Raw genomic sequence first — 17,437 nt, forward strand, 5'->3', positions numbered from 1 at the left:
ATACATTTTCTGGTAAGAGTTAATGAGTCAATATAAGCCCAAATGGTCCAAATCAAAATATTGAAGATGTTGAAAATTTATAACATTTTATCAGGTCTGCTAGCATCTGTGGATGAAGAAAGTTACCATTTCAGATCAATGAATTTGGAAAAGTTAGAAAAGAAGGTCCCTCTTGATAGGCCAATCATGTTATCCCAGGAATTAATCTGGTAAATCCTTTTTGGACTAGCTCCAATGCTACTATATCCTTTCTTAGACAAGGTGACCAAATCTGTATGCAATACTCCAGTTATAGATTCAGAAACAGCACGTGCAATTGTAACAAAACTTTCCCATTTCTAACCTCCAACCTTTGTGAAATATCAAAAACCATTTATCCTCTTAAATTTTTGCTGTACTTGCCTGCTAACCTTTTGTGATTCCTATATACTTCACTCATCTGTCATTTTTTCTTCATTTAGAAAATAAACTAACCTTTGATTCCTCTTATCAAAGTGCATGACCTCACATCACTTCACATTTGCTTTCCAAGTTTTATACACTCATTCAATCTATTTATATCTAGCATTCACACTTATTTCAGATTTACAGTAACTTTTGTGTGCTGCATCACACAACCAACATGGTTTTTGTTGCATATTCTGTCTTTAATCATGTCTCTGACTCTGCACTCCTTTAGACAGATCAACTACGATTAAAAAGTATTACTTCTCCTTTCCAAATGGTACCAATACTAACTGTGTCATCTGGATAACTTTGGTCTTTATTTTATTACAGCCATCCCTTTTCATCCCTCCTTCTCTCTGCAACTTAAAATATGCTTATCTTCTCACTTTTCCAGTTGAAATTAAATCTTTAAACATTCACAAAATTCATCAAGTCAGCCAATATTTGTGTTCTGAAAAACATTCGGTGGACACATGTTGGCTGACTTGCTGAATATTTCAAGTGTTTACTGCTTTTATTTCATTGCAGAAGGACACATTGATGCAGGAAAGTAGAACTCAAACAAATTATCAGCCATGGTGTATTTGAATGGTGCAGCAGACATAAGAGGCTAAATATTTATTACACTTACCCTATCCTGCTCCCTAATCCTCAACAATCATCCCCTTGCAGCCAGAGGAAATGATTTTCCAATAAAAACACTATCAATGCCTCTTAATACCTTTAAATTTAAATCAAATAACTTATTAGTATTTTAAATTCCATGGACTGCAACCCTAAATTCTGTAATATTTTCTTGAAATTAAGTTCCAGGCATCATTTAGTAAAATTTACAATGCATTTCCTCCAAAACCTATACATGATGTGCTACCCAGTACTCATGTCACTCTTGGTGTGATCTAAACTGGAATTTATGCAGAGACAGCAAACTTTACCCTTCATCTTTCAGATCTAATAAACACCAGCACTTTATTTGCATTTTTGTTGTTTTGTTGTACCTCTCCATATTTCAATTAGCAATATGCATGAACTCTTAATCTCTTTTTATTGTAACTTATTACTAAGTTATTCAGTTTTAAGATGGACATATACAGCCTCACAATAGCCTATACTTAAATCCATTGGCAGTTTTGCCCATTCACTCGATCTATGTATTTCCCTCTGTAATTTACTGGTTCTATCTACAGCAGTTAAAATTTTGCATGCCACCATATTAATGCAAAAAGTTGATCAGATCCTTTCTATGTCACCTCTAAACAATGAGAGTCCTTAAGAATCCTTGCTGGATACAGCCCACCATTAAATAACTGCCCATTACTCTTACTCAGCTGCTCAGCTAGCTTCCTTTGAAGGACAATGAATTCCCTTCAATTTCACAAGGTTCAAAGTCAATTTAGAATTTAGTAACTGTCGAATGGATTCCATGTTGACAAGTCCCATCGACTCCCCTGCACCCCACTCACCTCCATCCACCACATTAGTCACCTCAGGTTCATCAGGCAGAAATATTCTTTACAAATTCATGCTGATTACTGATTAACTGGATTTTTTAGAATTAATGTTTAGGGACATGCACCATTGATTTTTTTTTTCTGACAACACATTGAATGTTTGGTGTCCTTTTCCTTCATTGAATATCTCAAAGTATTTCCTTAAAATTACTAATTTACAAAAATATTTTCAAAAATTACAGTCAAATTTTCCAGTGCAATTTTCATTGCAGATTTTATCGTGTTCTTTTTTTAAAAATATTTTGTTTGATTTTACAGACTCATGCATTTCCAACAAGAGAACATTTGTCCCCTTTTACAGAGTATATATCTTTTTTCTGCCTTCCCTCCACCCCTCATTCCCCCTTCCACCCCAAAACAATAAATCAACAAACACATACTAGTTACAAAAGAAAATAAAACACAACAGAATAACAATAGTTACAAATGGTTCACAGAAATAATCCAAAGATAACATAAGCCAAGAAAATACCCAAGCTACCTAAAATACACAGAAAAAAACAAGAGATATTCAAAAAAATACTTGGAGGGATATTGACTGGATTTCAGTCATTTCTTCAATCCTGGGATTTCAGGACTGGCGTGAACTACCATCCACTGCTCCTTTCAAAGAAAGGAAGTGTGGGAGTGTAATCATACCTCCATTCCAATGTACTGCAAGTATGGTTGCCACACTTCAGTATATGTGCCAGACTGTAGGTGATTTTCTCCAGAGGGACACAGCTCTGCATCTCCATGCTCCAACGTGTAGTGCTCAGCTAGTAACCGGTATACATTTTCTGGCCACAGCCAAGGTGAACTTTACAAACTGAATTTGATATTTGGACAATCTCAAACTCATGTCCATGATATTCCCCAGCAGGAACTGCTCTGGATCCTGCGGAAAGTCCACCCCTGTGATTTTTCTCCAAATATCCCCAAGATCTACCCAAAAAGGTCTCACCTTGGTGCATTCCCAGGTTGCATGTACAAAGGTTCCTGTCCCTAAATTGCATCTAAAACACAATTCTGAGATTTCTGATTTTACCGTGTCATTTTTGCAGCATAAGATTCAGCTGGTGCAGGTAACTGCTGTCATGCTGTCACAACATAAGTCAGACCAGCACCATTCATGAATTGTTGTTCCTAAGTCTAGGTCCTAGCTTTACCTCGATTTATGGAGGCCCAGTTTCAGGCCCTCATTTTGGAACAGGAGATTCATAGCAGAGATGAATTTATGTGCGATCCCTTTTCGAATTAGAGCCTCCATGTCACTATACACTGGCAGGACCATAAACAGGCCTACCTTATCCCTCAAAAGAGATATTAGTTGAAGCTAGCAGAAGAAAATCTTATTAGATAAATCAAATTTGTTTTTTAATTGATTGAATGACATGAGTCCTCGATACACCTGATCCCTTTCTGGCACCAGATGTCCAGGATCTTGTTACCCATAGTCATAGGAATTAATTTATTCTGGGTTTTGGGGGCATTTTAGGAGACAATCCCACCTTTAGGCCAATTATCATGTTTATCTTTTGCCATATTTGAATTATATGTTTTAATATGGGGATATCTGTTTTCCCTGATACTAATTTAGTGTCTAATTTATATATAAGCTCTCCTGCCATCTTTTCTCCTACCGTGTGTAGACCAATTTGTGCCCAAGAGGGTATACTATCTCCCTCAAAGAGCAAGGTGATAAACCTTGACTGGGCTGCTTAATAATATTTTTTGAAGTCTGGGAGCTTCATTCCCCATTTTACCATGATCTTTCATGGGAAAAATAAACAAATTAGAAATCTGACGTATATTTTAGTTTCAGGAGGCATGTTCAATTGAGAAATGCAGCAAAAAATTGAATTTGGTCATGTGAGTCAAGCCAGTATTTGTACTGATGTGGTACTTAACATTGGTACACAAGAATGCTTTGACTCATTCAATGTTGATTGATATAAATTGAGCTTGGTTGTTAATGAATAGTGTTCTAGAACTCTTAGGACTCAGTATTAAATGGCACTTGGTACCCCCCAGAGGATACACAATACCGCAGAACTAGAACCAACAAGGAGCATAGACCCTGAAAAGAAGTGACAGAGAGCAAATGAAAATGTAAAGAAAACAAGAGAATGTGATATATATTGTGCACACCTTAGGAGATGTCTTCTTAGTAATTAAAGAATTTTGTGTGAAGTTATTTGATGATCCTGTAGTGGCAACTGAATTCTCAGAAGATTGACACTTATTTGCAACGATATCTTCATCTGGATACTTCCATTTGACAAATTCCTGTTGAACATCATCCATTTTGTTTATTTCTATACGCAATGGTGTTACCTATGGGCAAAATGTAGCAGAGATGAAATATGTCAAATAAGGTACTAAGTTATAAACCTGGACTCCCAGGGTTATAATCTCAGGATTAGTACCTGTAGTTCAGTGCCTGGCAAGAGAGATTGCTGAGGCCTGGATGAATATCCTCAGTAGCAACAGGCGGGGGTACTGGAAAACAGGAGAGTAGCTAAATTTGTTCCTTCATTACAGAAGGGAAATATGTATAATCCAAAAATTTATAGGCTGTTGAGCCTCACATCAGTGATAGTGAAGCTATTAGAGAACATAAGGACAGGATAGAAGGATCTGGAGATCCAATATGATATACTTGCTCATAGAACATTACAATGCAGTACAGACTCTTTGGCCCACATTGTTGAGCTGACCAATGTAAATCTACTCCACAACAATCTAATCCGTTTTGACCTCACACCTGTAACCCTCTTTTTCTTACATCCATTGGCCATCTAAGATCCTTGCGAATCTCCCTACAACAGTATGTATTGTAGGTTCAAGACCAGCCTCCACCACCACTCTCAGCAATGCATTCCAGGCACCCACTGTCCTCAAAATTCACCTTAAATTGATGTCCTCTGGTATTTTCAATTGTCACCCTAGGAAAAAGGTGAAAGCAGTCTAACCTATCGGACCCATTCATAATCTTTTATACTTCTATTGTAGATTTCAGAATCAGAATCTATAGTCATGAACATGTTACAAAATTCATTGTTTTGTGGCAACATCACAGTACAAATATTTTTATAAACCACATTTCAAAATAAATAAAATAATGCAAGGAAAAGAAAAAGGCAAAGAGAGAAAGTGTCTGTGGTTCATCATTATTTATTCAGAAATCCGATGGCAGAGAGGAAGAAACAACTCTTGTGCCAGTGAGTGCTCATCTTCAGGCTCCTGTACCTTTTTCTCAATGCTAGTAATGAAGAGAGCATGGTCTGGGTGGTGGGGGTCCTTTATCTTAGCTGATTTCTAAAGACATCACTGCTTGTAGATGTCCTGATGGAGTGAAGACTGATGCCTGCAATGTCAAAGGCTGAGTTCACAACTCTCTGGACCTTTTTCCTATCCTGAGTGTTGGTACCTCCATACCAAAGAGTAATGTGACAAGCCAGAATGCTCTTGATGGTACGCCTGTGGAAATTTCCAAAAGTCTTTGGTGATGTACCAAATCTCCTTAAACTCCTCACAAAGTATAGCTGCTGGTGAGCCTTATTTGTGATTGCATTGACATGGAGGCTCCAGGACAGATCCTCAGAGATGCTGACACCTAGGACCTTCTCCACTGCTGATCCCTCAATGAGGACAAGTTTGTGCTCTCCTGGTTTCCTCCTGAAATCCACAATGAGCTTCTTGGTTCTGCAAATGTCGAGTCCAAGGTTGTTGATGTTGTGACACCATTCAACGAGCTGATCTATCTCCCTCCTGTATGCTTCCTCGTTGCTGTTTGTGATTCTGCCGACAACTGTTGTCATTGGCAAATTTGCAGATAACATCTGAATTGTGCCCAGCTATGCAGTCATGGGTGTAAAGTGAGTACAGCAGTTGGATAAGCACACGTTCTTGAGGGGGCACTTGTGTTTAAAGCTTTAGCTGGAAATTGCAGTCTTTGTTGAAATAAACAAGCTATCTTGAGAGAAGCCCTCCTTGAATTTGAAAAACCCATTGTTAAGCAAATCCTTTAACTCCCTGAAAGTGGCCTCACAAACAGATAGGTTGGTAGAAAGCATATGGCATGTTTACCTTCATTGGGCAGGGCATTGAGGATAAGCGCTCAGTCATGTTGTTGCTATATAAAACTTTGGTCAGGCTACTCTGTCCAATTCTGGATACCCCATTACAGGAATGATGAGAAGGTTTTGGAGAGGATGCAAAAGAAATTACTGGGATGCTGCCTGGATGAGTGGGTATAAGCTACAAGGAAAGATTAGACAATTTTGGGTAGTTTTTTTTTTCTGGAGAGCCGAATCACAGGAAAGACCTGATATACGTTTACAAATCAGACAATTAGAATCTTTTTTTCAGGTTATCAAATATTAGAAGACATGCATTTTGGCAGATTGAATTTAGAGCAGATTGAGGGGCATGTTTTCCGGTAGAGAGAATGAGAGAACAAACCTTCCCTATCTTTGGCTTGGCTTCGCGGACGAAGATTTATGGAGGGGGTAAAAGTCCACGTCAGCTGCAGGCTCGTTTGTGGCTGACAAGTCCGATGCGGGACAGGCAGACACGGTTGCAGTGGCTGCAGGGGAAAATTGGTTGGTTGGGGTTGGGTGTTGGGTTTTTCCTCCTTTGCCTTTTGTCAGTGAGGTGGGCTCTGCGGTCTTCTTCAAAGGAGGTTGCTGCCCGCCAAACTGTGAGGCGCCAAGATGCATGGTTTGAGGCGATATCAGCCCACTGGCGGTGGTCAATGTGGCAGGCACCAAGAGATTTCTTTAGGCAGTCCTTGTACCTTTTCTTTGGTGCACCTCTGTCACGGTGGCCAGTGGAGAGCTCGCCATATAACACGATCTTGGGAAGGCGATGGTCCTCCATTCTGGAGACGTGACATACCCAGCGCAGCTGGATCTTCAGCAGCGTGGACTCGATGCTGTCGACCTCTGCCATCTTGAGTACTTCGACGTTAGGGATGAAAGCGGTCCAATGGATGTTGAGGATGGAGCGGAGACAACGCTGGTGGAAGCGTTCTAGGAGCCGTAGGTGATGCTGGTAGAGGACCCATGATTCGGAGCCGAACAGGAGTGTGGGTATGACAACGGCTCTGTATACGCTTATCTTTGTGAGGTTTTTCAGTTGGTTGTTTTTTCAGTTTTTTCTTTTGTGTAGTCTTCCAAACGCGCTATTTGCCTTGGCGAGTCTGTTGTCTATCTCATTGTCGATCCTTGCATCTGATGAAATGGTGCAGCCGAGATAGGTAAACTGGTTGACTGTTTTGAGTTTTGTGTACCCGATGGAGATGTGGGGGGGCTGGTAGTCTTGGTGGGGAGCTGGCTGATGGAGGACCTCAGTTTTCTTCAGGCTGACTTCCAGGCCAAACATTTTGGCAGTTTCCGCAAAACAGGACGTCAAGCGCTGAAGAGCTGGCTCTGAATGGGCAACTAAAGCGGCATCGTCTGCAAAGAGTAGTTCACGTAAAAGTTTCTCTTGTGTCTTGGTGTGAGCTTGCAGGCGCCTCAGATTGAAGAGACTGCCATCCGTGCGGTACCGGATGTAAACAGCGTCTTCACTGTTGAGGTCTTTCATGGCTTGGTTCAGCATCATGCTGAAGAAGATTGAAAAGAGGGTTGGTGCGAGAACACAGCCTTGCTTCACGCCATTGTTAATGGAGAAGGGTTCAGAGAGCTCATTGCTGTATCTGACCCGACCTTGTAGGTTTTCGTGCAGTTGGATAATCATGTTGAGGAACTTTGGGGGACATCCGATGCGCTCTAGTATTTGCCAAAGCCCTTTCCTGCTCACGGTGTCGAAGGCTTTGGTGAGGTCAACAAAGGTGATGTAGAGTCCTTTGTTTTGTTCTCTGCACTTTTCTTAGAGCTGTCTGAGGGCAAAGACCATGTCAGTAGTTCCTCTGTTTGCGCGAAAGCCGCACTGTGATTCTGGGAGAATATTCTTGGCGACACTAGGTATTATTCTATTTAGTAGAATCCTAGCGAAGATTTTGCCTGCAATGGAGAGCAGCGTGATTCCCCTGTAGTTTGAGCAGTCTGATTTCTCGCCTTTGTTTTTGTACAGGGTGATGATGGTGGCATCACAAAGGTCCTGAGGCAGTTTTCCTTGGTCCCAACAATGCTTGAAAAACTCATGCAGTTTGGCATGCAGAGTTTTGCCGCCAGCCTTCCAGACCTCTGGGGGGGGATTCCATCCATACCTGCTGCTTTGCCACTTTTCAGTTGTTCGATTGCCTTGTATGTCTCATCCTGGGTGAGGACCTCATCCAGCTCTAGCCTTAGGGGCTGTTGAGGGAGCTGGAGCAGGGCGGAATCTTGGACTGAGCGGTTGGCACTGAAAAGAGATTGGAAGTGTTCTGACCATCGGTTGAGGATGGAGATCTTGTCGCTGAGGAGGACTTTGCCGTCTGAGCTGCGCAGCGGGCTTTGGACTTGGGGTGAGGGGCCGTACACAGCCTTTAGAGCCTCGTTATGAGGAAAGAGCAAGTATGCATTTCTTCACATAAGGATATGCAGGGAGATTTAAAAGACAGCTCATTAATTTTTCAGTGTAACTACTGGAAAATGAAAGGAAATGCTTAAGGCTAATATCAGTACTAAATTTAATATTATCCTTAATTAACAGATTGCATCACCAGGGTGGGGTATTTAAACACCCATCCTTACTAAGATGGGAATGTTGTTAACTGAGCTATAGCCGCGCGCTACTCAAAAGAAGACACACACACGTACTGTAGTCAGGTTAAGCTCAGAGTTTTATTAGGACTCAGGCCCGACTTTTATACTTGCACTATTCCTGCTAGGACCCCTCCTTGGCTGACATTACAACATGCATAACAAAAGCAGGCTTCCCACACGCAGATATTTTCCTGCATAACAATGCCCTGCTTCCCTGCATGCTGTCCCTGTCTGATGGCTGCGCAGCAAGCTGAGCGCCATTTTGGGGTCGCTGGCCTTCAAGCTGCCCTTGCTGTTCATCTGCTGTTTCACTTGTTGGGGCTAGTGGTGCTGCGCAGACTGTTGGCCTTTGGTTGCGGTCGCTGCCTGGAGCACTGGCTCAATGGCTGCAGCAGTGAGCCGCCATTTGACCCCACCCCCCCACCCCAGAACCGGTGGTGTTGTCCTTGTTATTGTCATTGGTGCCTGCATGCAAAGTCTCTGCAGCCTTTGATGGCCTGCTTCTTTGACATGGTGGGTCGCTGGGTCCAGGTGTGCCGGCTTCAGCCTGTCAGTGGTGAAGACCTCCATCTTGCCTCCAACCTCCAGCTCAAACTTGGCCCCGTTGTTGTGGATGACCCGGAACGGACCCTCGTATGGCCCCTGAAACAGTGGATGATATGGACCCCTGCAAATGAAAACATACTCATGGTCCTGCAGGTCTTTGGGTGCGTTGGTCCTCGCATGTCCGTGTCGTGGAAGGTGAATTGGGGCCAGGTTACCGATTCTTTCCCTTAGCCTGCTGAGGAATGCTGCTGAGTTGTCCTGCTATCTGCCTGAGGATGGTACAAATTCTCTGTGACCACCAGTGGAGCTCCTTAGATTAATTTGGCCAAAGAGGTGTTGAAGGCCTCCTTGGGTGATGTGTGGGTGCCCAACAGCGCTCATGGTAGCTCATCTCTACCCAGTTGGGTCTTTGAAGTCTGATCATAAGCGTGGTTTTGAGGTGCCTGTGGAAGCGCTCCACAACTCATTGGACTGTGGGTGGTAACCTGTTGTGTGATACAGCTGGGAACCCCACAGACAAGTGAGGTCAGGCCACAGACTGGAGGTGAACTGGGCCCCTGTTGGATTTGATATGGGACAATAACCCAAACCGTGCCACCCAGGATGAGATGAGGGCCCTGGTGCACAAGGTTGTGGACGTGTCTGCCAGCAGAACTGCTTCTGGTCACCTGGTGAAGCGGTCGACCATCATGAATAGATAGCAGAAACCCTGGGATACCAGCATTGGTCCTACTATGTCCACGTGGATGTGGTCAAACCTTCGTTCTGTGGGCTCAAATGCTGAGGTGGGGTCTTGGTGTGCTGTTGTACCTTAGTTGTTTGCCACCACGTACACACCTTTGCTCACCTGCTGACCTGTTTCTGCATCCATGCAACATGTATTTACTGGCCACCAGGCAGACCGTGGTCCTGATGGTTGGGTGACCCAATCTGTGGATGGAGTCATAAACCCGTCACCTCCAAGCCGCCGGGACAATGGGTCTGACCTGACCAGTGGCCACGTCACACAGGAGGGTGATATTACCTGTGCCAAATGGGATGTCCTGGAGCTGCAGTCCCGATATGGCAGTTCTGTATTGGGTACCTCCTTATCTTTCTGCTGTGCCTCTCCAGTGCCACGAAGTCCACTCCCCTTGAAAGCACAAGGATACTTTGCCTGGACAGTGCATCAGCCAGCATGTTGTCCTTGCCAGAGATGTGCCTTACATCTGTGGTGTACTCCGAGATGTAAGACAGGTGTCGTTGCTGGCAGGCCAACCATGGGCCCAGGATCTTAGCCAAGGTGAAAGTCAGGGGGTTGTAATCTGTGAAAGCCGTCAATGACCTGCCCTCTATGATAAGAGGGCAGATGGCTAAGTACAGTGCCAGAATCTCTCTGTCGAACGTGCTGTACTTCAGTTCTGGAGGCTGCCGATGTTTGCTGAAAAAAGCCAGCAGCTGCCAACTTCCTTAGATCTGCTCCTCCAGAAGTCTGCTGATCGCCGTTCCTGAGGCATCTACCTTAAAGGGTTGTTGGAGTGTCTGACCTGGGATGTGCCAGGAGAGCGGCATCCGCCAGGGCTTCTTGGCCTTCACGAAGGCTTCCACTGAATCCTCATCCCAGGTGATGACCTTCGCCTTACCTGCCATCTGGGCAAACAAGGGCCATATGATCTGGGCAGCTGAGGGGATAAACCTGTGATAGAAATTGATCATCCCTTGGTTATGTTGGATCTGAAGAACTTCCAGATGGCCTCCACTTTACTGGGTAGTGGTGTAGCTCCTTCCCCGGTTATCCTGTGGCCCAAGAAGTCAATGGCCTCCAATCCGAACTGGCATTTGGCTGGGTTGATCATCAGGCCAAACTTCCCTCTGTTGGGTGTAGAGGTTGCGGAGGTGCGCCATATGCTCCTGTTGGTTCCCGATCACCACCAGGATGACGTCCAAGTACACAAAGGTGCCACCTAGGTGTCAGCCCACTGCGTCCATGAGTTGCTGGAAGGCCTGGATGGCGTTCCAGCATTCAGGGGAATTTGAAGAGGCCGAATGGAGTGATGATGGCTGTCTTGGGGATATTATCAGGGTGTACTGGAAACTGATGATATCCCCCCATGAAGTCCACCTTGGAGAAGCTCCGTGTCCCATGCAGGTTAGCCACGAAGTCCTGGATGTGCAGCACGGGGTACCAATCTGGTGTTGTGGCCTCGTTGAGCCAACAGTAGTTGCCACCTGGTCTCCAGCCCCCAGTTACTTTGGGTACCATGTGCAGGGGAGAAGCCCATGGGCTTTCCAATCACCGTATAATGCTGAGCTCCTCCAGCCTCCTAAATTCTTGCTTTGCCAGCTGGAGATTCTCTGGAGGAAGGTGTCTTGCCTTTGCATGGAGCGGTGGGCCCTGGGTCAGGATGTGGTGCTGTACTCTGTGTCAGGGCATCACTGTGATGAATTGGGGGGTGAGCACTGCAGGGAACTCCGCCAGGACCCTGGCATACTCATTGTCTGATCTCTGTTCGGAGTCCAGGTGGAGTGCTGGGAGCCTGGCATCTTTGAGGGAGAAGATTTGAAAAGTCTTGGCATGGACAAATCTCCTCCTTTGGGGTCCACGAGCATGCTATGGGCATGCAAGAAGTCTTCCCCAAGGAGCGGATGTTCCACTGCAGCCACTGTGAATACCCACGAGAAGAGGCTGCCTCCCAACCACAGTTGGACCTTGCGGGTACTGTAGATCCGAATTATGCTGTTGTTGGCAGCCCTCAGTGTTGGGCCCAACTGCCTGTTCTGGGTGTCCTGTCCCAGGATGCTGATCTCTGCTCCTGTGTCCTCGAGGAAACATAATCTGGATTGGTGGTCCCAAACGCACAGGAGGCTGTCTTGGTGGTCAGCTGTCATGGCCTTTAGCAATGGCTAGCCCCAGCATTTCCCTGAAACATGCATGACGGCCTGCATTGGTAGGCTCTGCCACCCCATCTCTGGTGATAGAAACACCACTGGTCATCTGGATCACCTCCTCTGGGGTGCTGCTGTTCTCTTGGCGGCTCTGCATGGGTCTGGCTGCAGGGTTAAGTGACGAGCCCCATCGACACAGAGCACTCTCTTCTGTTTCAACAGAATGTCCGCTTGTTCTGTGTCTTTCTGGAGAATCTCTGAAATCCTCATCCTCCAGGAGCAGTTGGATGTCCTCAGCAGTTGCTCCAGGAATGCCTGCTCAAACATGATGCAGGGTTTGTGTTTGCCCAGGAGGGCCAACATCTCGTTCATGAGGGCTGATGGGGGCCTGTCCTCTTGCCAGTCCAGGTGGAGCAGACGTGCCCCTCTCTCACGCCGTGAGAGCCCGGAGATCTCGATCAGCAAGTCCTTGAAGGCAGTGTATGTGCCTTCCAATGGGGGCTCCTAGATGAAGTTTGCCACCCAGTCTGCTGTGTCCTGGTCCAGGGTGCTCACCACATGGTAGTACCAGTTGTGATCTGCTGGATCTGGAACAGTCCCTCAGCCTGGTCAAACCACGTGTGGACGATTCGTCCAGAAGGTCGACAGCTTGAGAATGACTGAGTTGACTGCTGCCTGTTCACTCATTGCTAGGTTTAGATGCCATCTAGACTGTTGGGGTCACCAATTGTAGCCACACACTACTCAAAATAAGACACACACACTTGGTGTAGTCAGGTTAAGCTTTGAGTTTTATTAGGGCTCGGGCTCAACTTTCATACTTGCACTTTTCCTGCCCTTGGCTGACGTCACAACGTGCATAACAAAAGTGGGTTTCCCACATAACAATGTCCTTCTTCCCGGCATGCTGTCCCTGACTGTTGGCTGCACAGCAAGGCCAGCGCTATTTTGGGGTCGCTGGCCTTTAAGATGACCTTGCCATTCACCTGCTGGTTCACTTGTTGGGGCTAGTGCCACTGCGTGGCTGCTGGCCTTTGGTTGCACTCGCCACCCGGAATGCTGGCTAGATTGTCTTGGTGGCAGATCACCACAGAGCTAAATTAACTCAGTCATCAATTAATCTTCAAAACATTTTTATGATTAAATCCCTACCTAGAGTGAAATATTGTGGAAATGGAAAGTTTCATAATAGTAGACCTATACTGTGATGTTTAGGCCTGGACCAATGGTGCAAAGTATGCCCACTAACTCATTAATGCATTTGATTCTCTCTGCTTCTCCTGCAGATATTTATTCTCTTTCATCTTTATACCCACAATGGCTCACTTTGCATTTCTGATCTGGAGAAATGGTGGAGATTGTGAACAGTTACAAAGAATTAGTCAACTGAGGGGCAGTTAGATTGATAGAACTGCTGCCAATGGTGGCATTGACTGAATGTGTCTGCTGGTGCTGCACTTACCCAGCATGGATAAGAGAGAACAAAGCAATCTCCCTCTCCAATACATCAGTACTGATCACAGCCCTCCCTCCTTACTTCCTCATTCTTTATGACAAATAATGGTGAAGGAAAATGTAGTTGATTCTCAACAGCTGCCAGAAGGCAGAAAACTATAAGCATGGATAAAGGTAATTGAGAATACATATAATTTACAGTGCTTTTTTTCCACAGAAAGGAATAAGCCAAATTTCTGAAATAGCCACTATTAATACACAATTATTTTTTATAAATTTTGTCTGATTTGCAGTTTAATGTCAATTATTTGAAATTCATGTTGCATTTAGATAGCATCTTAATCATGTTGTCATACATCAGCTGTTTATTCAATTTCTGAACATACCTATTTATAAAAATACAAATAAGGAATACTAGCCCATTAGGCCCAAGAAATCACAGCTGATCGGTTGTAAGTTCCACCTTGGATGTCTATCTACCCCTTGTGAAGTTTTCAATGCCTTCTAATCAGGAATCAATCTACCTCAGCCTCAAAAATATTTCCAAATTCTAGTTCTGCACCCCTTTGAGGAAAGGACTCATAACCTTTTCAAATAAATCTTCTGCCTCATCTCTATTTTAAATGTTTTTTTTTGTAATTCTTTATTTATCATACTATGAACCATATCAACCAATATATTTACAGATGCATCTCTTTAAATATTCACATTGATATTTACTTTTTTTCCCCCATCCCTCCCTTTCCCCCATTCCCACCCCCCTCCAAAAACAGTAAATATTGAACATATAAAATACAATAAAACAAAAGGAATACAAACAAAAAAGACATCTACTTATTCACATTAAATCTGATCGTGTTTATCTTATCATTTTAGGTGGTAGTGGTCCTAGGCCTGCTCTTTCTGTTATGTTCCATATATGGTTCCAAGGTTTTTTTCAAACATTGTAACTTTGTCTTTTAAATTATGTGATTTTTTTTTCCCAATGGGATAGATTTAAACTTGGTTATATATTCCGTTAATGTTTATAGTCATATAGTCCAATGTGGCCATCTTTATTTTCATTTTTCCACCTCTTCACTACCTCCATCCCCTTTTTTCCATTAGTTTTTTAAGTTTTCCTTTTTAATCTCAATATTTGACAATGCACTTAAGACATGAAATACTCCAACAATCCCCACAAGCAATAACCCTCTAACCCCAAATGAACCTCCCCTCCTTGGATTGCCCCTTGTCCCTTGACAGGCAACCACAACTCTCCTTTCCATTCAGTTTGTGAAATTACTCACAAGTGTCAATTATTCTCCCCCCCCCCCGAGAACACTATTTTCCTATACATATAACAAAGCTCTTTTCCCCCTTCTTCCTCTTCTCTTATCCATCTCTAAATCTTAATATATACATTATCTTTATATTTTTACATATTTTTGTATATTTTCTTGCCAGTCTTCCTTTTTGTCACTCCTCCTCCCCTCTTCTCCTGTCCTGCAAATGTTCAGCAAATTCTTGGGCTTTCTTTGGGTCTGAGAACAGTCTATTCCGTTCCCCAGGAATAAATACTTTGAGTACTGCTGGATGTCTTAATATAAAGTTATAAACTTTCTTCCATAGGATTGTTTTTGCTGTGTTGAATTCCTTCCTTAAAAGTTCGAAGCTTATGTCCGGGTAAAAAATATTTTTTGACCCTTATATTCCAACGTCTTATTGAGTTCTCTAACCTTCTTTCTTGTCTGCTCAAGTATGCTTTCTCTTGTCATATATCTTAGAAGTTTTACCAGTAGAGATCTCTGTTTTTGATGTGGTGGCGGTTTTGGTACTAGCGCTCTGTGTCCTTTTGATTTCTATTTCTTCATGTGAATCTGTCATTCCCAGCACCTTCGAGATCCATCCTTTTATAAATTCTTTTATATCTGACTCTTCTTTGCCTTCTTTCAGGCCCACTATTTTTATGTTGTTTTGCCTACTGTAGTTTTCCAATACGTCAAATTTTTGTGACAATAAATCTTGTGTCTCTTTAATTTGTTTTCGCTCTCTTCCCTCTTAAATCATTTATCTCCATTTCTACAGCAGCTTCTCGTTCCTCCACATTTTCTACTCTTTTCCTTACTTCAGTCATGACCAACTCTAAACTTTGCATTCTGTCTTCAGCTCTTTTGATTTTTCTTTTGACTGAATTAAATTTTAATGAACTCCATTCTTTTAATGACCTTATTTGTTCTTCAAAAAAGGCTTTATCTAAACTTTTTCCTTCTATTATATCTTCTTCTTTCCTTTGAAATTCTTGGTCTTCTTCCTCTTCGTCTTCTGTGTCTAAATCTCTGTCTGTGTCATCTTCTTCTCTTCTTTGTATCTGTGTATCTTCATCCTTTTCTGATGAGCTGCTTCTGTATCCTTGTTGGGCCTCCATCTGCTGTGTCTCCTGTTGTTGGGCCTCCCGCTATGGGTCAACCTGTTGTTGGGCCTCCCACTGCAGGTCGACCCGCTCCTGGGCCCCCTGCCGCAGGTTGTCGCCCCTTTGCTGCTCACCCTCTTCCAGCCCTTCATTCTCTTTCTCACCACTCTTCTTTCTTGCTTACTTCCCTCAGCCGAACGCCCTGATACTTGATGTCTCTCAGCTGGCCGCTCCGCAGCTGGCTGCTCCTCAGCTGAGTCCCCCGCCCGCCGGTGTTAACCTTTTTTTACTTGCGCAGTTGCGCACCTCTTCTTGGCTCTGAGAGCCATTTTTGAAGTCCGCCGGTCGGGAGGACACCACTCCTCTGGGGTCTCACCAACATCGGAGATTGGCTGCTCCTCTCCACAGTGGCTCTCTGCTCTGACGTGCAGGTAAGGCCTTCTTCTTTCTTCTCCAGTGATTTTCCTTCTTCCCTTTTCTGTTATTCTTTTTCTTTTTTGGATGCCATCTTCTGTCTCTTTTCTGTAACTTTATCTTTCTCTTCCTGTATTTTATGTTTATTGAGCTCTGTTTTTTCAAACTATTTTTTTCTTTTCTCTGGAGAGGGCTGGTTCCACTCAACCAGCCATTACTCCATTACGTGACTCCCCCTCTCTATTTTAAATGGTTGATCCCTAAATTTTCAAACTGTCAGTCCTAGATCTAGATTCTCCTTCAAGAGGAAGCATCCTCTTCATATTTATCTTGTCAAGATATTATGTGAGGCCTCTTCTTGCTCTTCAAAACTCCAGTGGATATATTCATATATTCAATCTTTCCCCAATAGTCAACTTACCCATTTCTGTGTAGCAAAACCTTTTGAACTGTTTTCAATGTATTTATATATTTCCTTCAATTAGGAGACCAATACTGTACATAACATTCCAGTTGTGATCTCACTAGTGCTCTGTACAATTGCAGTAGGTCATGTCTTAACAGGAAAGAGGAAATGTAGGAAATATTCACACACTTTATGGTGGATTAATCCCCAAAGCTTGACAGGATCTATCCCAGGATTCTAGGGAAGAAAGGGAGGAGATAGCTGGGATTCTGCCAAAGATTTGTTTTCACCTTCATTGGCCATAAATGAGGTACCAGAAGGCAGGAAGATAGCTAATGTGATCCTCCTATTCAAAAATACAGATAAGTCTGGGAACTACTGGCTGGTGAGCCTTAGATCAGTGGTTCAGAAGTTGGAGGACATTCTGAAGGAAAGAATTTATGTTCATTTGGAAAAGAAGGGACTAATTATTGGAGTCAGCATGGTTTTGTGCAGGGGTGATCATGTCTTGCCAATCTAATGTGATTTTTTTTGAGGAAGTATCTAAGAAAATATACATAAGAATCTCAGTATTGTGGTTTACATTTATTTCATTTAAGCCTTGGACAAGGTATATGGTAGGCTGGGCAAGAAGATTAAAGCATAAGACATCAGAGGTATATTGGCAAACTGGAACCAAAATTGGTTTTGTGACAAAAGACAGAAGGTGGTGGTGGATGGTGTTTAA

General features: G+C 43.5%; 1 protein-coding gene across 8 annotated transcripts in view; it reads right to left on the reverse strand.

Moving 5' to 3' along the window:
• The window catches only part of sycp2 (synaptonemal complex protein 2), a 328,877-nt gene that overhangs the window by 41,245 nt on the left and 270,195 nt on the right, over nucleotides 1-17,437 (reverse strand). For 6 of the 8 annotated variants that reach the window (XM_069884683.1, XM_069884685.1, XM_069884682.1 and 3 more), the window contains one exon: nucleotides 4,089-4,274. The exons of the other annotated variants lie outside the window; for them this stretch is intronic. In XM_069884683.1, the coding sequence (XP_069740784.1) occupies nucleotides 4,089-4,274 (186 nt within the window). The remainder of the gene's footprint in view (nucleotides 1-4,088; nucleotides 4,275-17,437) is intronic. 8 annotated transcript variants of the gene reach the window in all.

This window comes from Narcine bancroftii, chromosome 6 (genome assembly GCF_036971445.1).
Source record: "Narcine bancroftii isolate sNarBan1 chromosome 6, sNarBan1.hap1, whole genome shotgun sequence".
In the NCBI taxonomy this organism is placed as follows: domain Eukaryota; kingdom Metazoa; phylum Chordata; class Chondrichthyes; order Torpediniformes; family Narcinidae; genus Narcine; species Narcine bancroftii.